The sequence below is a fragment of the Somniosus microcephalus genome, chromosome 2, assembly GCF_052327205.1.
Source record: "Somniosus microcephalus isolate GS21.2 chromosome 2, FLI_Smic_1.0, whole genome shotgun sequence".
Classification (NCBI taxonomy): Eukaryota; Metazoa; Chordata; class Chondrichthyes; order Squaliformes; family Somniosidae; genus Somniosus; species Somniosus microcephalus.
The window spans coordinates 364,588,825-364,611,340 of record NC_140988.1 but is presented as its reverse complement, the minus strand read 5'-3'; the positions used below and the strand labels follow the sequence as shown (position 1 = coordinate 364,611,340).

At 47.0% G+C, this 22,516-nt stretch overlaps 1 protein-coding gene across 2 annotated transcripts in view; it reads right to left on the bottom strand.

The window, feature by feature from the left end:
- Positions 1–22,516, bottom strand: part of dnaaf9 (dynein axonemal assembly factor 9) — a 158,161-nt gene that overhangs the window by 96,010 nt on the left and 39,635 nt on the right. For both annotated transcript variants that reach the window (XM_085975589.1, XM_085975592.1), the window contains 4 exons: positions 18,309–18,353; positions 16,927–16,972; positions 11,453–11,564; positions 5,221–5,291 (listed from right to left, as the gene is read on the bottom strand). In XM_085975589.1, the coding sequence (XP_085831715.1) occupies positions 5,221–5,291; positions 11,453–11,564; positions 16,927–16,972; positions 18,309–18,353 (274 nt within the window). The remainder of the gene's footprint in view (positions 1–5,220; positions 5,292–11,452; positions 11,565–16,926; positions 16,973–18,308; positions 18,354–22,516) is intronic.

The following is a 22,516-nucleotide window of genomic DNA, read 5'->3' as shown; positions in this document are numbered from 1 at the left end:
CCTGGAGAGTCCTCTCCATTGTTGCCCCGAAGTCCAACACACTCTTTGCCAGTGTATCTATTGACTGAGGCATCCTCCCCACTGCAGCCATCAGCTCAGTATGCCCGAGCCGGGCCTGGGTGCTCATTTCAGCCAGGCGACGCACCTCATCTGCACTCTGTGCAGCAGTCATCACCACCTGCCTTGCCCTCCGGGGAGACGGTGGCCGAACTTCCCTACCCTCCTTGCGTTGCTGCATGCCGCTTGTTCCGGCAACTGCCTGATCCTCAGAGCCCCTCCCCTCCCCTCCAGGGAACTACTATCCCCAGTCTGTACATGTGTATGCTCCCCTGAGATTGGAACGGATGGTCCGGCTTTCTCCTGATCCTTGCCTCCGGAAGCACTGGCACTGGCAGCTTCAGGGCGTGGAGCCCCAGTTGGTGATGCATCATCTGAAAGCAGGGAGGTGGAAGAGTGGCTTTAGCAAAAGGACAGGTTGGCAGAAAGGCATGGCAGATTGCGGCACACTGAGGAAGCATGCTGGCGGGGGGCACCAAGTGGAAGGAGACAGCTGCAAAAGGTGAGAGCCTTACCCTCGCTGTCGAGAATGGGGTCGGCAGCTGCAGTGGTAACAGGACCAGACAGACGTCCTCCAAGAATCTGGTGCACTCTCTCCTCCAGATCCGTGAGAGTGACCACTTGTGGAGGTCCGCCACCGGTTCGACGCTGCTCCTTTCGCATCGTCGCCAGCTTGGACTGTGATGCGCTATCAATTACTACAAAAGACTGGAAGTTGAGTGAGTAACAAACAGGCTTTTATTACCAAAGAACAGAGCATGCCTCTCGTGGTTGCCTGGTATCCAAAAGGGCAGGGGGCTGCCGAGCAGTCACCTTTATACCCGGCTATGAGGGTGGAGCCAGGGGCGGAGTCAGCTGAGGCATGCACAGACAAGTACAACAATGTGCAAGAGTGAACAACAGTGAACAACAATACTAACAGCAGTGGTTTACCACAGACTGCAGGGGAAAGAAGGGGAAGTTCTGTAACATGATGCCTTGAGAGATCATCTCATGCCCCCCATGGTGCAAGAGCCCTTACATGATGCCTTGAGAGATCATCTCATGCCCCCCATGGTGCAAGAGCCCTTACATGAGGCCTTGAGAGATCATCTCATGCCCCCCATGGTGCAAGGGCCCTTACATGTGGCCTTGAGTGAAATGTCCATGTGTGTGCCCAGAAAGGGCCATGGGTGCTTGCTGACAGATGGCCATTGGGGCATCATGGCAACAGGGTCCTCGAAGTTAGGTGCAGATGGAGGGAATCAGAAGTTTGCATAACCAACACTCACCCTAACGACCCGAGTGAGGTCGTTGAATTTCTTCCTGCACTGAACAGGGGTCCTGGTCGCCATGCTGTTGGAGTTGACCCTCTGAGAAACCTCCCTCCAAGATCGCCGGTAAGCCTTTTCATTCGGCCTCTTGCCATTGTCAGGATACAGAACATCTCGACGGCGCTCAACTGCAGACACCAACTGGTCCAGAGCCTCAGTGCTGAAGCGCTCTGCTCTCTGTCTCACCTTCTCCATCCTCACCAAGTTTATTGCGCCAGAGAAGGGCGAGCGCCGATTCTGAGGCCTACAGGGCGTTGAGTGTGGCAGCTCAGGCTGACTGACCCACCCCTTTAAGAGCCGGCCAGCGCCTGGAAGTCTCGTGGTTTCCGGTAATTGAAATCACCTGCGCTGCGCCCGTCCGCGCCGATATTGGGTAGCGCCTGAACTTTTGCGCCTTAGGAGCCCCGTGCAATGTCTGAGTTCACGCCTCAATCCCCTTTGGGGGCGATGCAACCCAATATCTCGCCAGGCAGCGAGAAGTTTCGTCTAGCTATAAACTTTGCGCAGCGCCAGTTCTAACGCCTCAAGCGGGGCTATACCCAATTTCTAGGCCAATGGGTCTAAATCAAAATAAATGTATGAACAGAAAACACCAAGAGAGTCATTATCAATCATTATTTGTGTAAATCTGCCTGTTGGATAAATACTGTATCCAGTGGATCTCCAATATAAATCAGTAATTTAGATGATCAATACTGAACAGCTTTTAAAAAACTGGAAATACTGGAAATGCAGATGGTCCGTGAGGTTCAACAGCGGTCACCTAATCTGCATATGGTCACACCAAGGAAGGAGTCCGCTGCTTAAGCGGCAAATATAGGATAGTAGTTTGGAGGAAGCACCTGCACATGGGCATGTTTAAGAACATAAGAAACAGGAGGAGTTGGCCAATCGGCCCCTCGAGCCTGCTCCACCATTCAATAAGATCATGGCTGATCCAATCTTGGCCTCAACTCCACTTTCCCGCTCTCTCCCCATACCCCTCGACTCCCTTGTAGTTCAAATGTCTGTCAATCTCCGCCTTGAATATATTCAATGACTCCGCCTCCACAGCTCTCTGGGGCAGAGAATTCCACAGATTCACAACCCTCCGAGAAGAAATTCCTCATCTCCGTCTTAAATGGGCGACCCCTTATTCTGCAACTGTGCCCCCTGGTTCTAGATTCCCCCACTAGGGGAAACATCCTCTCTGCATCCACCCTGTCAATCCCCCTCAGAATCTTATATGTTTCAATAAGATCACCTCTCATTCTTCTAAACTCCAATGAGTATAGGCCCAACCTGCTCAACCTTTCATCATACGTCAACCCCTTCATCCCAGGAATCAACCTCGTGAACCTTCTCTGTACTGCCTCCAATGCAAGTATATCCCTCCTTAAATATGGAGGCCAAAACTGTACGCAGTACTCCAGGTGCGGTCTCACCAGCGCCCTGTAAAGTTGCATCAAAACTTCCCTACTTTTATACTCCATACCCCTTGCAATAAAGGCCAACATTCCATTAGTCTTCCTAATTACTTGCTGTACCTGTATGCTAACTTTTTGTGTTTCATGTACTAGGACCCCCAGATCCCTTTGTACCGCAGCATTTTGTAGTCTCACTCTATTTAAATAATAATTTGCTTTTTCATTCTTACTTCCAAAGTGGATAACCTCACATTTTCCCACATTATACTCCATCTGCCAAATTTTTGCCCACTCACTTAACCTATCTATATCCCTTTACAGACGGGCTGGATTTTCATTGAGGCGGCGTGACTACAACTTTCGGGCTTGTAGTCCCGCCTCCATCGAATTCTAGCCAACCCACGCGATTTTGACTTGACTGAACTTGTTGAGCCCGCCCAGCGGGCTCAGCGGGCCAATTAAGGGGCACCCGGCAACAGGTGACATCACAGATTGATATTTCATCTGTCAAGACCTTTTGACAGATGAAATATCAGCGCTTCACAGCTGTTTGAAGCTGTCAAACACTGAATCTGTACTCCAGGTTAATTCCTTCCTCTCAGGATGATTTAGAGATCTCTCCAGAACAGAAAGCTGAATGCTGCAATTTTTGACAGATCACAGCCATTCTGCTTTCTGTGCCGGTGAGATGAGGGACTCCCGAGACCTGAAGGAAGGAAGGCTGTAAAGGTAAGTAAAACCTCTTTAGACACTTACCTCTGCACTCATGCACCCATCACTCACCTGAACACCGGACATCTCAACCCCCCCCCCCCCGCCACAAGCCCTTCAGCCCGACAACACGCCTCGCGTGATTTGGAGCCGTCGGGAATCCCACACTTCAAGAATGAAAATAGGGATTAGGCTAAAAACTGCCTGTTAACTTCCTGTTAACAGGCAGTTAATTGGCACTAATCCCCTTCCCACCTCGGGGAGGCGGGTCCCAGTGCGGGTTGGGTACCCGCCTCCTCTGAAACTGGCATGGAGGCAGGTTGGGGGCGGGATGGGTTCATGCCGCACCCCCCCCCCCCCGATTTTGGGATTTTAACCCCCCACATGCCTCCAATCCCACCTCCACGGCCCAATGAAAATCCTGCCCTCTGTGTCCTCCTCACAACTTGCTAACCCATCTATCTTTGTATCAGCAGCAAATTTGGTTACAGTACACTTGGTCCCTTCATCCAAGTCATTAATATAGATTGTAAATAGTTGAGGCCCCTGTTTAAGGCTCTTATACTCATCAGGTAGGTATTCTAAGCTCGGTTATACAGAAGTTATGCACTGAAACCAGCATAACAGGTGAAACTGCAGTAATCCAATGAAGGGCCTTCAATAACCACAAAACTAGAAGTTATAGACTTAAACAAGTTGGCTTTTAATCACTAAGATCAGAGCTAACATCTCAACACGCCGACTGGTTCACAGGAATGAGTCATACAGATCCTGGGATCTTTATGTAAGAGAAGTCAGGGGCGGAGCCAAGAGCCAAGACCTGGAACCTCCCAGGTTAGTCGGGAAAGAGGAAGTGAAACTATACACAGTGGGGGAGGGTAATATACATGAGTGCAAAACGAATACAGGATCAAGACAAACAGATTTCATTACAAGCAAGAACTTGTATGAGGCCACATCAAGGTTGCAAGGTTTTCTTCAGCAGTGGATTGTGTATGCAGTATAATTTTTAAAAACCATGTGTCTTATTAACTAGGACTTCGTTGCCTCATCTAAGTTTGAGGTGCACTAAACTTTTGCAGGCAGCAATTATGCAGCACAATGATCTTTTAAAAAGGTTTGTTGTAGGATGGAGTAACTATTACAGAAGCACTGCATCACAATTTTACCAATCCACTAACTTTACTCATAGCAACTTTTTGTTCCTTGATTTTGTCAAATGAATTTAAATTCTCAAACTGCCACTGTGGAACATTAGTTCAGGTCTCTGGATTACTAGTCCAGTAACATTACTATATTACCACAACTTATTACTGAAGAACTATGCAATATGAAATTTATTCTACTTTTGACTTTATGGGCTAGCATGCTCTTCCATACAATTGCCCCCAGCTTGGGTGGAGGGTGACAATAATACTTAACTCAGTAGGCTCAAGGTGACTGAATCAGGATCTATGCCAATCAGAGATGCCATTTTCCAGGTTTTTCCTTACGGAGCTACTTCCTAAAATCCTGTCTTTGATGCCAGGAGAGCTTGGAAATGACGAGTCCAGCAAAATATAGGGCGATTCCTAAAGGTAGTATATTTTTTACCCTCATTTTCTATTGTACCTGAATTGGGATTGCATTTGGGCTCTCTTACAACAATTGGAAGAGCATTTCCAGTTCACTTGCAGCCAATGTTTTACGTTTGAACAAGTCCTTCAGTTTAATGCACTACATCAGTTACTTACCATCCAGGAGACATATCGAGGCACAGTTGCTGTGAGAATCATGTAGCTGTTGTCTGTAGACACAGTGCCATCTACAGTGAAAAAAGAGGAACACATGAAATTACTTTTGTCAAATTACCCACAACATGTTAGATAAATTAAAGCCCATGTGGCTGTGTGGATGCAAAATTGGCTAAGGGACAGAAAGCAGAGGCGAATGGTTGTTTTGCAGATTGGAGAGAACTAAACAGTGGCGTTCGCCTGAATTGAGTATTAGGACCACTGCTTTGTTTGATATATATTAATGACCTGGACTTGGGTATGCAGGGCATAAGTTCAAAGTTTGCAGATGACACAAAACTCAGAAATGTAGTGAACAATGAGGAGGAAAGTAATAGACTTCAGGAGGACATAGATACACTGGTAAAAATGGGCAGACACATGGCAGATTAAATTTAACGCAGAGAAGTGTGCAGTGATACATTTTGGTAGGAAGAATGAGGAAAGGCAATATGAACTAAAGGGTACAATTTTAAAGCGGGTGTATGAACAGATAGACCTGGAGATTATGTACACAAACCTTTGAAAGTAGGACAAGTTGAAAAGGCTGTTAAAAAGGCAAATAGGATCCTTCGCTTTACAAACAGAGGCACAGAGTACAAAAGCAAGGAAGTTATGCTAAACCTTTATAAAACACTGGTTAGGCCCCAGCTGGAGTATTGTGTTCAAATCTGGGCATCACACTTTAGGATGTCAAAGCCTTAGACAGCATGCATAAGAGATTTACTAGAATGGTACCAGGGATGAGGGACTTCAGTTATGTGGAGAGACTGGAGAAGTTGGGTTTCTTCTCTTTAGAGCAGAAAAGGTTAAGAGGAGATTTGATAGAGGTATTCAAAATCATATTAATTGCTTTGATTAATTGAGAAACTTTTTGCAATGGCAGATCTGTCAATAACCAGGGGGCACTGATTTAAAATAATTGGCAAAAGAAACGAGGAAGGACGTTCTTGCCATGGAGGGAGTGCAGCGAAGATTCACCAGACTGATACCTGGGATGGCAGGAATGACATATGAGAGAGTGGGTCGATTGGGCTTATATTCACTGGAGTTCAGAAGAATGAGAGGGGATCTCATTGAAACATATAAAATTCTAACAGGACTAGACAGACTAGATGCAGGAAGGCTGTTCCCGATGGCGGGGGAGTCCAGAACCAGGGGTCACAGTCTAAGGATAAGGGGTAAGCCATTTAGGACTGAGATGAGGAGGAATTTCTTCACCCCGAGAGTGGTGAACCTGTGGAATTCTCTACCACAGAAGGCAGTTGAGGCCAATTCATTAAATATATTCAAGAAGGAGTTAGATATATTTCTTAAGGCTAAAGGGATCAAGGGATATGGGGAGAAAGCAGGGACAGGGTACGGAATTTGGATGATCAGCCATGATCGCATTAAATGGCGTAGCAGGCTCGAGGGGCCGAATGGCCTACTGCTGCTCCTAGCTTCCATGTTTCTATGACATAAGGAAAATTTCTTTCACACAGCGAGTGGTTGTGATCTGGAATGCCCTGCCTGAAAAAGAGTGGTGAAGCAGATTCAGTAGTAACATTCAAAAGGGAACTGGATAAATAATTGAAAGGAAAAAAATGACTGGGCTATCGGAAAAGAGCAGGGGAGTGGGGTAAATTGAATAGCGCTACCAAAGAGACGGCAAAGGCATGATGGGCCGAATGGCTTCCTTCTATGCTGTATCATTCTATGATTCTAAATCAATGTTGTTCTTTAATGTTACAACATGGGATTAATAATAGACTTGCCACTTTCAATGTCCAGACAAAATGGTGAAACCATTTTTTTTAAACTAAGAATGCTGGGGTGTATAGCCACCATAAGAGAATAAAACGCCACAGATGTTATACCCTGACCAGGTATTAAGACTTAAACTGGGTTCAGTTTTGGTCACGATGCTACAAAAATAGGACAAGGGCTAAGGGATATATAAAGCGTGTAAAAGGGATATAAAGCTCAATACAGCACTGAAAGTTTTAAATCCCACGCTGATGCCCATTGGCAGGCTCCAAATACTTAAGCTGAGCATTGGCAAATATGTAACAGCATTCTCCTTGAACTGAGCATTGGTAGTTATGTAACAATGCTCTCCATATAACGTCCCTGATCCATGCTGCTACCCCCATTTTCCTGCTGCTTTATCCAATTACTACTTGGGGCATTCTGGCACAACTCAACCTGAAGTGATGCAGGAGCAATTAAAAGCAGATTTTGTCAGGAAATGCTGACAATTAAGCAGAAGCTCAGAACCAGTGATTGCGCAAAATGCAAACAGCTGGCGTCTATATAAGATTTGTATGGCTAAATAACTAAAGTACACCAAAAACATAAATGGATTGGAGGACACATGAAAAACATACTGAATAGATACCAGGAAAAACTTCTTTGCTTAAAGAGCTATGTTTGGGATAACCTACTAACTGAGATTATTACAAGGAACAACATTAGGGTCATTCAACAGACAATTATTACTTGTGAATGCACAATAGTCCTGTAAAAAAAAATCAAAACACAAACGATAAAGTAGGAAGATAAACTTTGTCAAAAATGTTAAAGTGTCAAGGGGCATAGGTAGGCAACGTACATGCTTCAGCCATTCAGTAGCATTAGGGTCAGCACTGTGCAGTCTGGAAAGTCCTCCTGATAGGCTTCCATTCCATGCTGGTCTTTCAGCAGTACTCCAACTACAACAACATGTATTTATAATAGCGCATTTAACGTAGTAAAACGTTCCAAGGCGCTTCACAGGAGTATGAAGACAAAAATTTGACACCGAGTCACATAAGGAAAAATTGGGGCAGATGACCAAAGTTTGGTCAAAGAGGTAGGTTTTAAGGAGCGTCTTGAGGAGGAAAGAGAGGTGGAGAGGCTTAGGGGGGGGGAATTCCAGAGCTTAGGGCCTTGGCAACAGAAGGCACTGCCACCAATGGTTGAGTGATCATTAGGGATGCTCAAGAGGGCAGAATTAGAGGAATGCAGCTGTCCCGGGAAAAGGTGGGGGGGGGGCAGGAGGAGAAAGAGGACCGAGGCCATGGAGGGATTCGAAAACAAGGATGAGACTTTTGAAATTGAGGTATTGCTTGGAACCAGGGGTCACAGTCTCAGAATAAGGGGTCAGTCATTTAGGACTGAGATGAGGAGAAATTTCTTCACTCAGAGGGTGGTGAATCTTTGGATTTCTCTACCCAGAGGGCTGTGGAAAAGAAAGACAGACTTGCATTTATAGAGTGCCTTTCACGACCACCGGACGTCTCAAAGCGCTTTACAGCCAATGAAGTACTTTTGAAGTGTAGTCACTGTTGTAATGTGAGAAACGAGGCAGCCAATTTGCGCACAGCAAGGTCCCACAAACCGCAATGTGATAATGACCAGATAATCTGGTTTTTGTTATTTTGGTTGAGGGATAAATATTGGCCAGGACACCGGGGATAACTCCCCTATTCTTGTTCGAAATAGTGCCATGGGATCTTTTACGTCCACCTGAGAGATCAGACGGGGCCCCGGTTTAACATCTCATCCGAAAAACAGCATCTCCGACAGTGCAGCACTCCCTCAGCACTGCACTGGAGTGTCAGCCTAGCTTTAGGTGCTCATGTCCCTGGAGTGGGACTTGAACCCACAACCTTCTGACTCGGAGGCGAGGGTGCTACCAACTGAGCCACAGTCGACACTCAGGAGGCTCAGTCTATGAATATATTCAAGACAGAGATCAATAGATTTTTGAATATTAAGGGAATCAAGGGATATGGGGACAGTGCAGGAAAGTGGAGATGAGGTGGTCTTATTGAATGGCGGAGCAGGCCAAATGGCCTACTCCTGCTCCTACTTCCTATGTTCTTACTTGTGTGACGTGCTTTCTGCCCTCTAGTTCTGGACTCCTCCACTAGAGGAAATGGTTTCTCTCTATCTACCCTATCAAAGCCTTTATTCATCTTATATACCTCAATAGATCACCTTTTAATCTTCTATATTTAAAGGGAATACCAGCCTAGTCTATGCAACCGGTCTTCATAATTTAAAACAACAGAAAATGCTAGAAAAACTCAGCAGGCCAGACAACATGCGTGGAGAGAGAAAGAGAGTCAACGTTTCGGGTCGAAACCCTAATATAACCCTTTGAGCCCCGGTATCATTCTGGTGAATCTGCGCTGCAGCCCCTCCAAGGCCAATATAGCCTTCCTGAGATGCGGTGTCCAGAACTGAATGCAGTGCTCCAGAGGAGGTCTCCCCAGAGCTCGGTATAGCTGTAACATAACTTCTAACACTATTCCAGCCTGCTGGAGATAAAAGCCAACATTCCATTAGCCTTTTTACCTGCCCACAAGCTTAGAGTGATTTCTGCACTTGGGCCCCTAAATCTCTGCTCAGCCACAATTCCTAGCTTCTCACCATTTAGAAAATACTCTGATCTATCTTTCTTGGGTCCAAAGTGGATGACCTCACAATTGCCCACAATGAGCTCCATCTGCCACAGTTTGGCCCACTCACTTAATCTATCAATGTTCCTTTGCAACTTTCTGCTCCCATCTATACTATTTATACAGGAAACTTTGTGATATCCGGCACCGACAGGACCGAGCTGTTGCCGTCCCATCAAAACTGCCGGACAAACCAGCGCCAATGTTGAAACATATGGAGCTCCGTATCTGGCAACAAACCCTGTTGCTTCTAAACAGTCGGCCGTACCTTGCAAGCGTCTCTGTAGCTTAGCAACAGCTTCAGCGAGACCTTGCAGAGCCTGACTGGTGAAAAAAAAGCAACGAAAAGAAAAAAAAAACCTAACAAAACGGCTCCTGATTTTTGCCGGTGGATCGAACATTCCGGACAGTTAACTTAGTGTTGTCAGATATACGGCTCTCTATTCCTTCATCCAAGTTATTTATAAATATAGTGAAAAGTTGCGGCCCCCGTACAGATCCTTGGGGGACACCACGAGTCACACCCTGCCAATTTGAGTACATAGCCAATATCTCTACTGTCTACCTCCTAACCAATTCCCTACCCAAGCCTCCTTTGTGTTAACAGTCTCTTATGTAGAACCTTGTCAAATGCCTTCTGAAAGTCCATATAAATAACATCCTTAGATAGTCCCTTATCTACCAGATCAGTTACTGTCGATCTCAGTCTTTAAAATTTTAAGTGACCCAGAAACCAGCTTTTTGGGAAAGAGAATTCCAGATTTCCACGACCTTGAGAGAAAAAGGTGCTTCCTGATTTCAGCTCCAAATTTATGATTGTGCCCCATTATTCTGGATTTTCCAACTGAGGTTACAGCTTCTCTAGCAAATCCTTGTATCAATTTAAACACCTCAATTAGATCGCCCCTCAACCTTCGAAGCTTAAGGAAATACAAACAAAGTTTATGCAATCTGTCCTCATAGACCAATATATGCTTCCTGAGGAGCGGTGCACGAAGCTGAATACAATGCTGCATATGGCATCCAACCAAGGTCTAACCAACTGAATCATAATTTCCTTCCCTTTGTATTCCAGCTCCCTTGATATAAATGGCAACATTCCATTAGCCTTTTTGATTATTTCTTGTACCTGTTCATTAGTTTTATTAACTTATGCACGTCAACACCCAAATCCCTTTGCTCATCTACAGTTGCTAGTCTCTCGCCACTGAGGGAATATTCCAATTGTTTTTTTCATGGATCCAAAGTGAATTATTCCATCTGGCAGTTTTGCCCACTCACTTAATTTGTCTACATTCCTTTGTAATTTCCTGCTCCTATATGCACTTGTTACCATCTCTCCTAAATTAGTGTCATCTGCAAACTTAGATGTACATCCAAATCACTGAAGGTGAAAAACTGAGGCCTTAGTACAGATTCTTGGGGAATACCACTTGTCACATCCCACCGATCACAGTGCAATTCTTTTATCCTTACTCTCTGACTCGCACCTCCCCCAACTAATTACCAACCCATGTTGCAAACTTACCTCCAATTCTGTGCACTCTTATTTTTGCTAATAATCTCGTATACAATATTATCAAATGCCTCTGGAGGTCCATACAGACAACATCCACAGATACTCCCGTCCACCATGTTAGTAACCTCCTCAAAAAATTCAACCAGATTAGTCAGACATGGCCTCTTCCATAAATTGTTCCTTATCTTGAATACTACTTCAATGATATAGGGTGAGAAATGAACTCCTCTGAAATTATTTCACTTACCGTTTTCTTTAAGAAACAGCTTTGATTCTAGGAATGATTCAGAAAACACTATGGACCCTAGAGTCCCTTTTCCTTCCATTAAATCTGGAATGTCATACACAGTAATGGACACCTGCAATACAATTGGAAATGGAAATCACTCAGTTAGTCAAGCTCAAATCATGGCTACAGTGAAGCACAACAAAAAAAAAATCAGCAGAGCTTGGAGCTCTTGATTGCTATCCGGTGATCCTTACTGTCACGCATGTGTGTGTGGACACCGAGTGACTACAGGGACCTAGCTATAATGGCATCCCCCAAATTGTTGAATACTCTGCAAAACCCACCATCCATGCTAATATGTGAAGAAGGGCTCTTTAGGCCAGGAAGCAGAACACTACTGCCCATGGATCCACTTCCAAGAATGATTTACTGGAGTGGGGTGGGGAAGAGGAGACAACTTAAGGTTTGTTTATAAAATTCAACAAAAATAACTTTTACAAATCTTTTAACCACAGTTGGAGCTTATTCAATATTACAACTGATAACATCACAAAGATAACACACACAAAAATAGGGAGCATAGTTAACTGAAGGAAACTGTACGCCAAGATAGAATGACAGACAGGCTACGAGATTAGGCAGAAAGATGTCAGATGAACAATAATGCAAAGCAATGAATGGCAATACATTTTAGAAGAAAAATTAGGTAGGAAATATACACAAAATGGTAAAACTTCAATAGGTTACAGTAGCCTAGTGGACATAGTATTAAACTGGCAAACGAGAGGTCAATCCCACCAGGGCAAGTTATGAAAGTTAAATATATCTGGTAGAATTAGAAAAATGACCATGAAAGCTGCTTGATCACTGTAAAAACCTGACTGATTTACTAAGGTCCAAAGGTCCTGCTCCTGCCATTCCTACCCTCTAATGACTCCACTATAGTGCTTGGATGGGCAAGAAATGTTGCCTGTCCGGTGTTACCCACACCACAAAAATGAACAGCAAGTTAAAGAGCAGATGAACATAGGGATTCACATATGACACCAATCCCAGGGACATCGCACTCTGCGTTTCTAAGCTCAGACTCACTCCCCTAACTGGTACCTGATGCTTTCTCTCTTTTAGCCAATTCTTTATCTACATACAAGTTTTATCTAAGTTACCCATTGCCTGAAGTTTTTATATCTGGAACTTCAATGTTGGAACTCTATAGAATAGGGCTTTTCAATTTCCACTCGTGGCATCACTTCCTGAGAATAGTCGAAGAGGTTGGTCAGGCAGGGTCTGCCAACTCCAAAACTGCCACTTATTAGGTTATTTTTATATTAGTGCTCCGTAACTTTGCAGCTAGTGATCAGTTCCACGACTTAGCCAGTTATCTAAATATATTCAAGAAGGAGTTGGATATATTTCTAAGGCTAAAGGGATCAAGGGATATGGGGAGAAAGCAGGGACAGGGTACTGAATTTGGATGATCAGCCATGATCGCACTGAATGGCTGAGCAGGCTCGAGGGGCCGAATGGCCTACTCCTGCTCCTATCTTCTCTGTTTCTATGTTATCTGTGTGAGGCAAATGCCCTTCGTCACCCAGGTTTGTGTGTCACCTTTTTTGAAAATAGATAGCACCATAGCTTGTTTCCAATCCAGTGGGATTGTCCCCGTTTTCATGACAATAGTCAACCCTTAGCAGAATTCATTACTTAGTATTGGTTGTCAGCCCTTGAAGCCCAAGAGCTCTACACAATATCAGACACTGGCTGCGATTTTCCCGACCTCGGTAGGTCCGTGGCGGGTCGCAGCCTCGCTGCTGACTCCATCCCAAACTCCGACATGACTTTCCCCTGAACAGGCTTGTTAAGCCCACCCAGCTTGTTTGCTGGCCAATTGAAGGAAGCCGGTCTGATGACATAATTTGATGATGAGTCAGCCACCTGTTTCCTTAAAGGGACCATGCGCAAATTTACGTTGACATTTGTGCGGTCAGTGTTCTGCAGCATTGAGGTGCTCCAAACACTAACATGCACGGCACAGCTGCACCCAGGCTCTCCCATGACTCCTGGAGGGAGTCACAGCATGCAGGAAGGTCCTCTTCCCTTCCAATGGGCGAAAGAGACCTCCCTACGCAGCCTGGTTGCACATTGCACAGGACACAAGTAGGGATGTCTTCAGGACTAGGCTGCAGTGGCACAAACCTTTTAATGATCTCAATAGATAACAAAACATTACTGCAAAGCCACACTCAACCTCATCCTGCTATGCCACTCATGACATCCCCATCATTCTGCCTTCCCTACCCTATTCCTGCACATCCTTACTCACACAAACTTAGCTTGCACCTCCACCCATCCCTATCTATCTACATTATCACACCCCCAACTCACTAGCCACCCCTCTCACACACCCTCATCCTAGTCCAAACATACCAACTAACACACAAGGGTAGGCACTTGTGGCCTAGAAATTGGGTATAGCCCCGCTTGGGGCTTTAGAATTGGCGCAGCGCAAAGTTTATAGCCAGACGCAACTTATCGCCACCTGGCGCAATATTGGGTTGCATCGCCCCTAAAGGTGATTGAGGCGCGAATTCAGGTGTTACACGGGACTCCTAAGGCGCTAAACTTCCGGCGCAACCCAATATCGGAGCGGACGGGCGCAGCACTGTTGCTCTCAATTACCGAAGACCACGAGACTTCCAGGCGCCGGCCAGCTCTTAAAAGGGTGGGTCAGTCAGCTTAGCATCCACACTCTGCGCCTTGCAGGCCTCAGAATCGGTGCAGGCCCTTCTCTGGCGCTAAAAACTTGGACCAGATGGAGAAGGTGAGACAGAGAGCAGAGCGCTTCACCAATGAGGCTCTGGAGCAATTGGTGGCCACAGTGGCGCGCCGGCGAGATGTTCTCTACCCAGACAATGGCAGGAGGCCGAATCATAGGGACTACCGACGAGCTTGGAGGGATGTATGCCAGAGGGTCAACTCCAGCAGCATGGTGACCAGGAGCCCTGTCCAATGCAGAAAGAAATTCAACAACCTCACTCGGGTCGTGAGGGTGAGTGTTGTTTCTGCAAACTTCTGCATCCCTTCATTTGCACCTGACTTTATGGCTACAGGGTGGGCTGTGCCCCATTGGCCATCTGCCAGCAAGCACCCATGGCCCTTTCTGAGCACACACATGCACATTTGACTCAAGGCGTCATGTAAGGGCTCTTCCACCATGGGGGGCATGAGATGATCACTCAGGGCATCATGTAACATAACTTCCCCTCCTTTCCCCTGCAGTCCAAGCTGGCGAGGATTCGCAAAGACCAGCTTCGCACCGGTGGAGGACCTCCACAAGTGGTCACTCTCACTGATCTCGAGGAGAGAGTCCACCAGATTCTTGGAGGACATCGGAGTGGTCCTGTAACCACTGCAGCTGCCGACCCCATTGTCAACAGCGATGGTAAGGTTCTCACCTTTTACAACTGTCTCCTTCCACTTGTTCCCCCCGCCAGCATGCTTTCTCACTGTGGACCCATGTCATAGCCTTGCCGCAATCTGGCATCCCTTGCTGCCAAGCTGTCCTTTGGCTAAAGCCACTCTTCCACCTCCCTGCTTTCAGATGCTGCATCACCAGCTCGGGAGCCGGGCCCTCAAGCTGCCAGTACCAGTGCCTCCGAAGGATCAATGAGAAAATTACTGTCCAACAGAAGGTCAGCAACTCTCTCCAGCAACGATCAGAATGGCCAGCCCAAATGGCTGCAGCTTTTATACTAGTGCTGTCCCCTTGAAATAGCCCCCCTCCCCGCGAGTCCAAGAAGGGCCTGGGAACGCTCCATCCAACTCTCACAAATAGCGCCAGGCGGAAAGGTTGCGGGCGCCAAAAAGGCATTGCACACTGAAATGACGTCATGATCTGCTTGCGCCCGCGGGCGCGCGCAAAGTGTTAGCGCCAGCGCTAAAAGGATACTCAACATGGGAGGTGGCGCTATATTCACTGCACCCGCCCGAAAATTGGGTAACGCCCCAATTCTCGGGCTCTTTAGGCGCTAATCGCTGGCGCTACCAACCGAATTTCTAGGCCTTGTGTGTTTTAGCCAATGTTCATGTGAAGTTTCTGTTAATGTTCTGTCAGACATTGAATTCTTTATTTTCAATACTTTGTGTTCTTTGACAGATGTGCGCGCACCTTTGGAAGTGGCTTAGTGAGTTGCAGTGAATGAGACATAACGGTACCCCCCTCAATGCTGATGAGCGTGAAAGGAATGGCTTGGGCATTGTAAGGATGCTTCGTTGTTGGTGTGGGGTGATGCCAACCTGGCACATTATGTGGCAGCTAGGGTGTGCAGCATCAAGTGAAGTAAATGTGGCCATGGTGAGGCCACCCTGGCAGCAATGTGCTCAGGTGCCGAGAAGATTGGTGTGGTTGTTGGTGCTGCTGGTGTGGCGGCTGATCGTGGTCAGATTTTGAGGACCAAGGTGAGAGTGTATAAACTGTACCTATGCTGATGTAATAGATGGCAGGTGAAGTTGAAATGACGTAAGCGATCTGTCAATGGTGAGAGAGGTTGTTCCAATGAGGTGACACTGGATAGAGAGTTTGCTCCAAACACTTGCAACCCACATAAAGCTCAATCTGTCTTCCAAATGCAGTAAGCAACAGCTTGAGCTTGGAAAGATGGAAGCTTCAAAGCACAGTTCAAGCTGTCAAATAATGAGAGGATTCTATGGGATGTGGGACTTCAGTTATGTGGATCGACTGTAGAAGCTGGGTTTGTTCTCCTTGGAGCAGAGAAGGTTGAGAGGAGATATGATAGAGGTATTCAAAATCATGAGGGGTCTAGGCAGAGTAGATAAACTTCCCATTGGCAGAAGGGTCAAGAACCAGAGGACACAGACTCAAGGTAAGTGGTAAAAGAATTGGCGGCATGAGGAAAAACTTTTTTTTTTTTTTTTTACGCTGCGAGTGGTTAGGATCTGTATTTCTGTCCTGACCATGAAGCAGTTAGACTGTCAGGACAGAAATACAAATAGCTAAGTACAGAATATTTTTACAATGGTATTAATGCAGCTCCTTTGTAAACCTGTCACGTCCAGTCTTTGAAGTTTTTTTTTAAACTTACAACTATTCTTTTTGGGAGATAGCAGAGAAAAGAGAAATACAGGAAACTTTGTGCTATCCGGCACCGACGGGACCAAGCTGGTGCCGTCCCATCAAAACTGCCGGACAAACCAGCGCTAATGTTGAAACATACGGAGATTTTGAGCTCCGTATCTGGCAACAAACCCTGTTGCTTACAGCTTCTAAACAGTCGGCCGTACCTTGCAAGCGTCTCTGTAGCTGAGCAACAGCTTCAGCGAGACCTTGCAGAGCTTGACTGTTGAGAAAAAAGCAACAAAAAGAAAAAAAACGTAACGAAACGGCTCCTGATTTTTGCCGGTGGCTCGAGCTTGCCGGACATTTAGCCTCCGGATAACAAAGTTTCCTGTACTACACATCATTTATAACTTACTGTTTTAATGAGGAATTTGCTTGTGTGGCTATCCAATGAGATGATCCTAGAAAGAAATAGCATAAAAGCACGTAAGAAGTCTTTGTGGCGAAGAAATTGTTCATAAACTGTGAAAACTATAATTAATTTAGATTGGTAGTTGGGACATGAAAAGCCTAATTTATTCACTATTCAAGTCCATCGTACCTTCTGCTAGTCACAATGGATTCCCTACAGTAACCTGCTTCCCAAGGTTCCTTGAAAAAAGTAGCTTTGAGGTAGAGACTACAGCGCTGCCTTTAGGTTTTATCAATCCATAAAACATTCTAGCACAACAATAGAAATAATCATGATGAATAAGCTAAAAAGTGTCAATTCTTTTTATAACTGTACACAGCAGAAACTCAGGTAGAAGAGTACACAGTGCACCACATTGGTTCTTGTAGTGGTAGCATATGGTTAACTCTCCATCTTGGCCAGGCCACCAGACATGGTGATGCAGAAAGAGCAAGAAACAAAATTGCACGGCTTTAAAAATGAAAGTTACTTTCTCATCCCCATTAGGTCTCCCTATACCACACATGGTATGGTATGGTAGCACAGTGGTTATGTTACTGGACCAGTAAACCAGAGGCCTGGACTAATGATCTGGAGACATGAATTCAAATCCTACAATGGCAGCTGGGGAATTTAAATTCAGTTAATTAAAATAAATTTGGAATAAAAAGCGCTAGTATTAGTAATGGGGACCATGATGGTCATAAAAACCCATCTGGTTCACTAATGTCTTTTAGGGAAGGAAATTACCTGGTCTGGCCTATGTGACTCCAGACCCACAACAATGTAACTCTTAACTGTCCCCTGAAATGGCCTAGCAAGCCACTCAGTTGTCAGCCATGAAAAACTGCAGCGGTTCAAGGCGGCGGCTCACCACCACCTTCTCGAGGGCAATTAGGGACGGGCAATAAATGCTGGCCTTGCCAGTTACGCCCACATCCTGTGAATTTTAAAAAAAATCCCACATAACAATGACATCGGCTCCTTGACCCCTGTAAATTCTCTTAAGGCGGTGAGCAGTTGCAAAAACTAGCCCAACTGCCACACCAGAATTTAGTAATAAATGCATGCTTAGACTGAGGTCACATTGCATTCTTGGATCAACAGAGGAAATCTTAACTGACAATGGACATCAATAAAAATATATCCTCAACTACACCTACCTACCTTTAGTGAAACACTGCTGCACCGAAATAGTAGTAACTGCACAACTAAATTAAAGAGAGCAGGTTGTAGGACACAAAACTTAGGTTTCCCACCCAAAGTTTTTAAGTGGAAAAGTTAGCCACGTACTGTAGTCTATACATGTAATGCCATCAAAGGCTAAGCACGAAAACAATACTCACCTCCCCTGGCTATTCACAGCTTGAATAAGGAAGGATAATTTTGATCTGCAGGCAAAGTAAGAGAGTTAGCAAAAATGTTTTTGTTCAAAGTGCTCAATCAAAATACAGGAAACATTCTGGTATCCGGCACTGACTGGACCGAGCTGGTGCCGTCCCATCAAAACTGCCGTAGAAACCAGCGCTAATGTTAAAACATACGGAGCGTCTGAGCTCCGTGTGAAGCAACAGACCCTGTTGCTTAGCAACAACTTCAAAACAGTTGGCTGCAGCTTGCAAGCGTCTCTGTAGCTAAGCAACAGCTTCAGCTAGACCTTGCAAAAAAAAAACTTCTGAACCGACTCCTGAATTTTGCCGGTGGATAGAGCTTTCCGGACATTTAACCTCCGGATAAACGAAAGTTTCCTGTACTGTACACTGGAACTCCAGAAAAACATTGAGCAACACACAAAGGAAACATTTAAGAATGCCAAGAAATCAAAAGTGTGTGTGGATGAGATGCATCATATTAACATAATACAAAGTCACAACACCACACTTTCTCGAAAGGTACACCTGGAATCTAATAAAAATTGTGTGCAGATGCCGAGAGGTTGTTTACCCTGGCTGGAGTGTCTAGAACTAGGGGTCATAGTCTCAGGATAAGGGTAGGCCATTTTTTTCATTATTCATTTATGGGATGTGGGCGTCACTGGCAAGGCCAGCATTTATTGCCCATCCCTAATTGCCCTCGAGAAGGTGGCGGTGAGCCGCCTTCTTGAACCGCTGCAGTCCGTGTGGTGAAGGTACTCCCACAGTGCTGTTAGGTGCGGAGTTCCAGGATTTTGACCCAGCGATGAAGGATCGGCAATATCCTTCCAAGTCAGGATGGCGTGAGACTTGGAAGGGAACTTGGAGGTGGTGGTGTTCCCATGCGCCTGCTGCCCTTGTCTAGGTGGAAGAGGTCGCGGGTTTGGGAGGTACTGCCGAAAAAGCCTTGGCAAGTTGCTGCAGTGCATCTTGTAGATGGTACACACTGCAGCCACGGTACGCCAGTGGTGGAGGGAGTAAATGTTTAAGGTGGTAGATGGGGTGCCAATCAAGCGAGCTGCTTTGTCCTGGATGGTGTCAAGCTTCTTGAGTGCTGTTGGAGCGGCACCCATCCAGGCAAGTGGAGAGTATTCCATCACACTCCTGACTTGTGCGTTGTAGATGGTAGAAAGGCTTTGGGGAGTCAGGAGATGAGACACTCGCCACAGAATACCAAGCCTCTGACCTGCTCTTGTTGCCACAGTATTTTATGTGACTGGTCCAGTTAAGTTTCTGGTCAATGGTGACCCCCAGGATGTTGATGGTGGGAGATTCGGGGATGGTAATGCCATTGAATGTCATGAGGCAGTGGTTAGACACTCGCTTGTCGGAGATAGTCATTGCCTGGCACTTCTGTGGCACAAATGTTAGCTTCCACTTATCAGCCCAAGCCTGAACACCATCCCGGTCTTGTTGCATGCGGGCATGGACTGCTTCATCATCTGAGGAGTTGTGAATGGCACTGAACACACTGCAGTCATAAACGAGCATCCCCATTTCTGACCTTATGTTGGAGGGAAGGTCATTGATGAAGGAGCTGAAGATGGTTGGGCCTAGGACACTGCCCTGAGGAACTCCTACAGCAATATCCTGGGGCTGTGATGATTGACCTTCAATCACCACAAACATCTTCCTTTGTGCTAGGTATGACTCCAGCCAGTGGAGAGTTTTCCCCGATTCCCACTGACTTCAGTTTTACTCGGGCTCCTTGATGCCACACTCGGTCAAATGCTGTCTTGATGTCAAGGGCAGTCACTCTCACCTCACCTCTGGAATTCAGCTCCTTTGTCCATGTTTGGACCAAGGCTGTAATGAGGTCGGGAGCAGAGTGGTCTTGACGGAACCCAAACTGGGCATCAGTGAGCAGGTTATAGGTGAGTAAGTGCCGCTTGATGAAAGGTGTCATTGACAGTGCTATCACTTTGCTGATGATTGAGAGTAGACTGATGAGGCAGTAATTGGCCAGATAGGATTTGTCCTGCTTTTTGTGGACAGGACATACCTAGGCAGTTTTCCACGTTGTTGGATAGATGCCAGTGTTGTAGCTGTACTGGAACAGCTCGACTAGATGCATGGCTAGTTCTGGAGCACAAGTCTTCAGCACTTAGCCGGGATGTTGTCAGGGCCCACATCCTCTGCTGCATCCAGTGCACTCAGCCATTTCTTGATATCACGTGGAATGAATCGAATTGGCTCGAGACTGGCTTCTGTGATGGTGGGGTCCTCAGGAGGCCGATATGGATCATCCACTCTGCAACCATCTTCAGCCAGAAGTGCCAATGCTTCAGCCTTGTCTTTTGCACTCAAGTGTTGGGCTCCACCATCATGGAGCCTCCTCCTCCCCCCGTTAGTTGTTTAATGATCCACCACCATTCACAACTGGATGTGGCAGGACTGCAGAGCTTTGATCTGATTCGTTGATTGTGGGTTCACTTAGCCCGGTCTATAGCATGCTGCTTCCGCTTTTTAGCATGCATGTAGTCCTGTGTTGTAGTTTCCCCAAGTTGGCACCTCATTTTTAGGTATGCCTGGTGCTGCTTCTGTGATGCTCTTCTTTACTCCTTATTGAACCAGGATTGGTCCCCTGGCTTGATGGTAATGGTAGTGTGAGGGATATGCCGGGCCATGAGGTTACAGATTGTGGTGGAATATAATTCTGCTTTTGCTGATGGCCCACAAAGCCTCATGGATGCCCAGTTTTGAGCTGCTAGAACTATTCTAAATCTGTCCTATTTAGCACGGTGGTAGTGCCACGCCACACGATGGAGGGTGTCCTCAGTGTGAAGACGGGGATTCGTCTCCTCAATGACTGTGCAGTGGTCACTGCTACCAATACTGTCATGGACAGATGCATCTGCGACAGGTAGATTGGTGAGGATGAGGACAAGTAGGTTTTTCCCTCCTGTTGGTTCTCTCACCACCTGTCGCAGGCCTGGCAGTTATGTCCTTCAGGACTTGGCCAGCTCTGTCAATTGTGGTGCTACCGAGCCACTCTTGGTGATGGACATTGAAGTCTCCCACCCAGAGTACATTCTGTGCCCTGGCTACGCTCAGTGCTTCTTCCAAGTGGTGTTCAACATGGCGGAGTACTGATTCATCAGCTGAGGGGGGGGGGGGGGGGGGGGGGCGGGTAGGTGGTAATCAGCAAGAGGTTTCCTTGTAGTTGCTTGACCTGAAGCCATGAGACTTCATGGGGTCCGGAGTCAATGTTGAGGACTCCCAAGGCCACTCCTTCCCAACTGTATACCACTGTGCCGCCACCCCTGGTGGGTCTTGTCCTGCCGATGGGACAGGACATACCCAGGGATGGTGATGGAGGAGTTTGGGACATTGGCTGAAAGGTATGATTCTGTGAGTATGATTATGTCAGGCTGTTGCTCGACTAGTCTGTGGGACAGCTCTCCCAGTTTTGGCACAAGTCCCCAGATGTTGGTGAGGAGCACTTTGCAGGGTTGACGGGGCTGGGCGTGCCGTTGCTGTTGACGGGGCTGGGCGTGCCGTTGCTGTTGACGGGGCTGGGCGTGCCGTTGCTGTTGACGGGGCTGGGCGTGCCGTTGCTGTTGACGGGGCTGGGCGTGCCGTTGCTGTTGACGGGGCTGGGCGTGCCGTTGCTGTTGACGGGGCTGGGCGTGCCGTTGCTGTTGACGGGGCTGGGCGTGCCGTTGCTGTTGACGGGGCTGGGCGTGCCGTTGCTGTTGACGGGGCTGGGCGTGCCGTTGCTGTTGACGGGGCTGGGCGTGCCGTTGCAGGGTTGACGGGGCTGGGCGTGCCGTTGCTGTTGACGGGGCTGGGCGTGCCGTTGCTGTTGACGGGGCTGGGCGTGCCGTTGCTGTTGACGGGGCTGGGCGTGCCGTTGCAGGGTTGACGGGGCTGGGCGTGCCGTTGCTGTTGACGGGGCTGGGTGTGCGGTTGCAGGGTTGACGGGACTGGGTGTGCGGTTGCAGGGTTGACGGGGCTGGGTGTGCGGTTGCAGGGTTGACGGGGCTGGGTGTGCGGTTGCAGGGTTGACGGGGCTGGGTGTGCGGTTGCAGGGTTGACGGGGCTGGGTGTGCGGTTGCAGGGTTGACGGGGCTGGGTGTGCGGTTGCAGGGTTGACGGGGCTGGGTGTGCGGTTGCAGGGTTGACGGGGCTGGGTGTGCGGT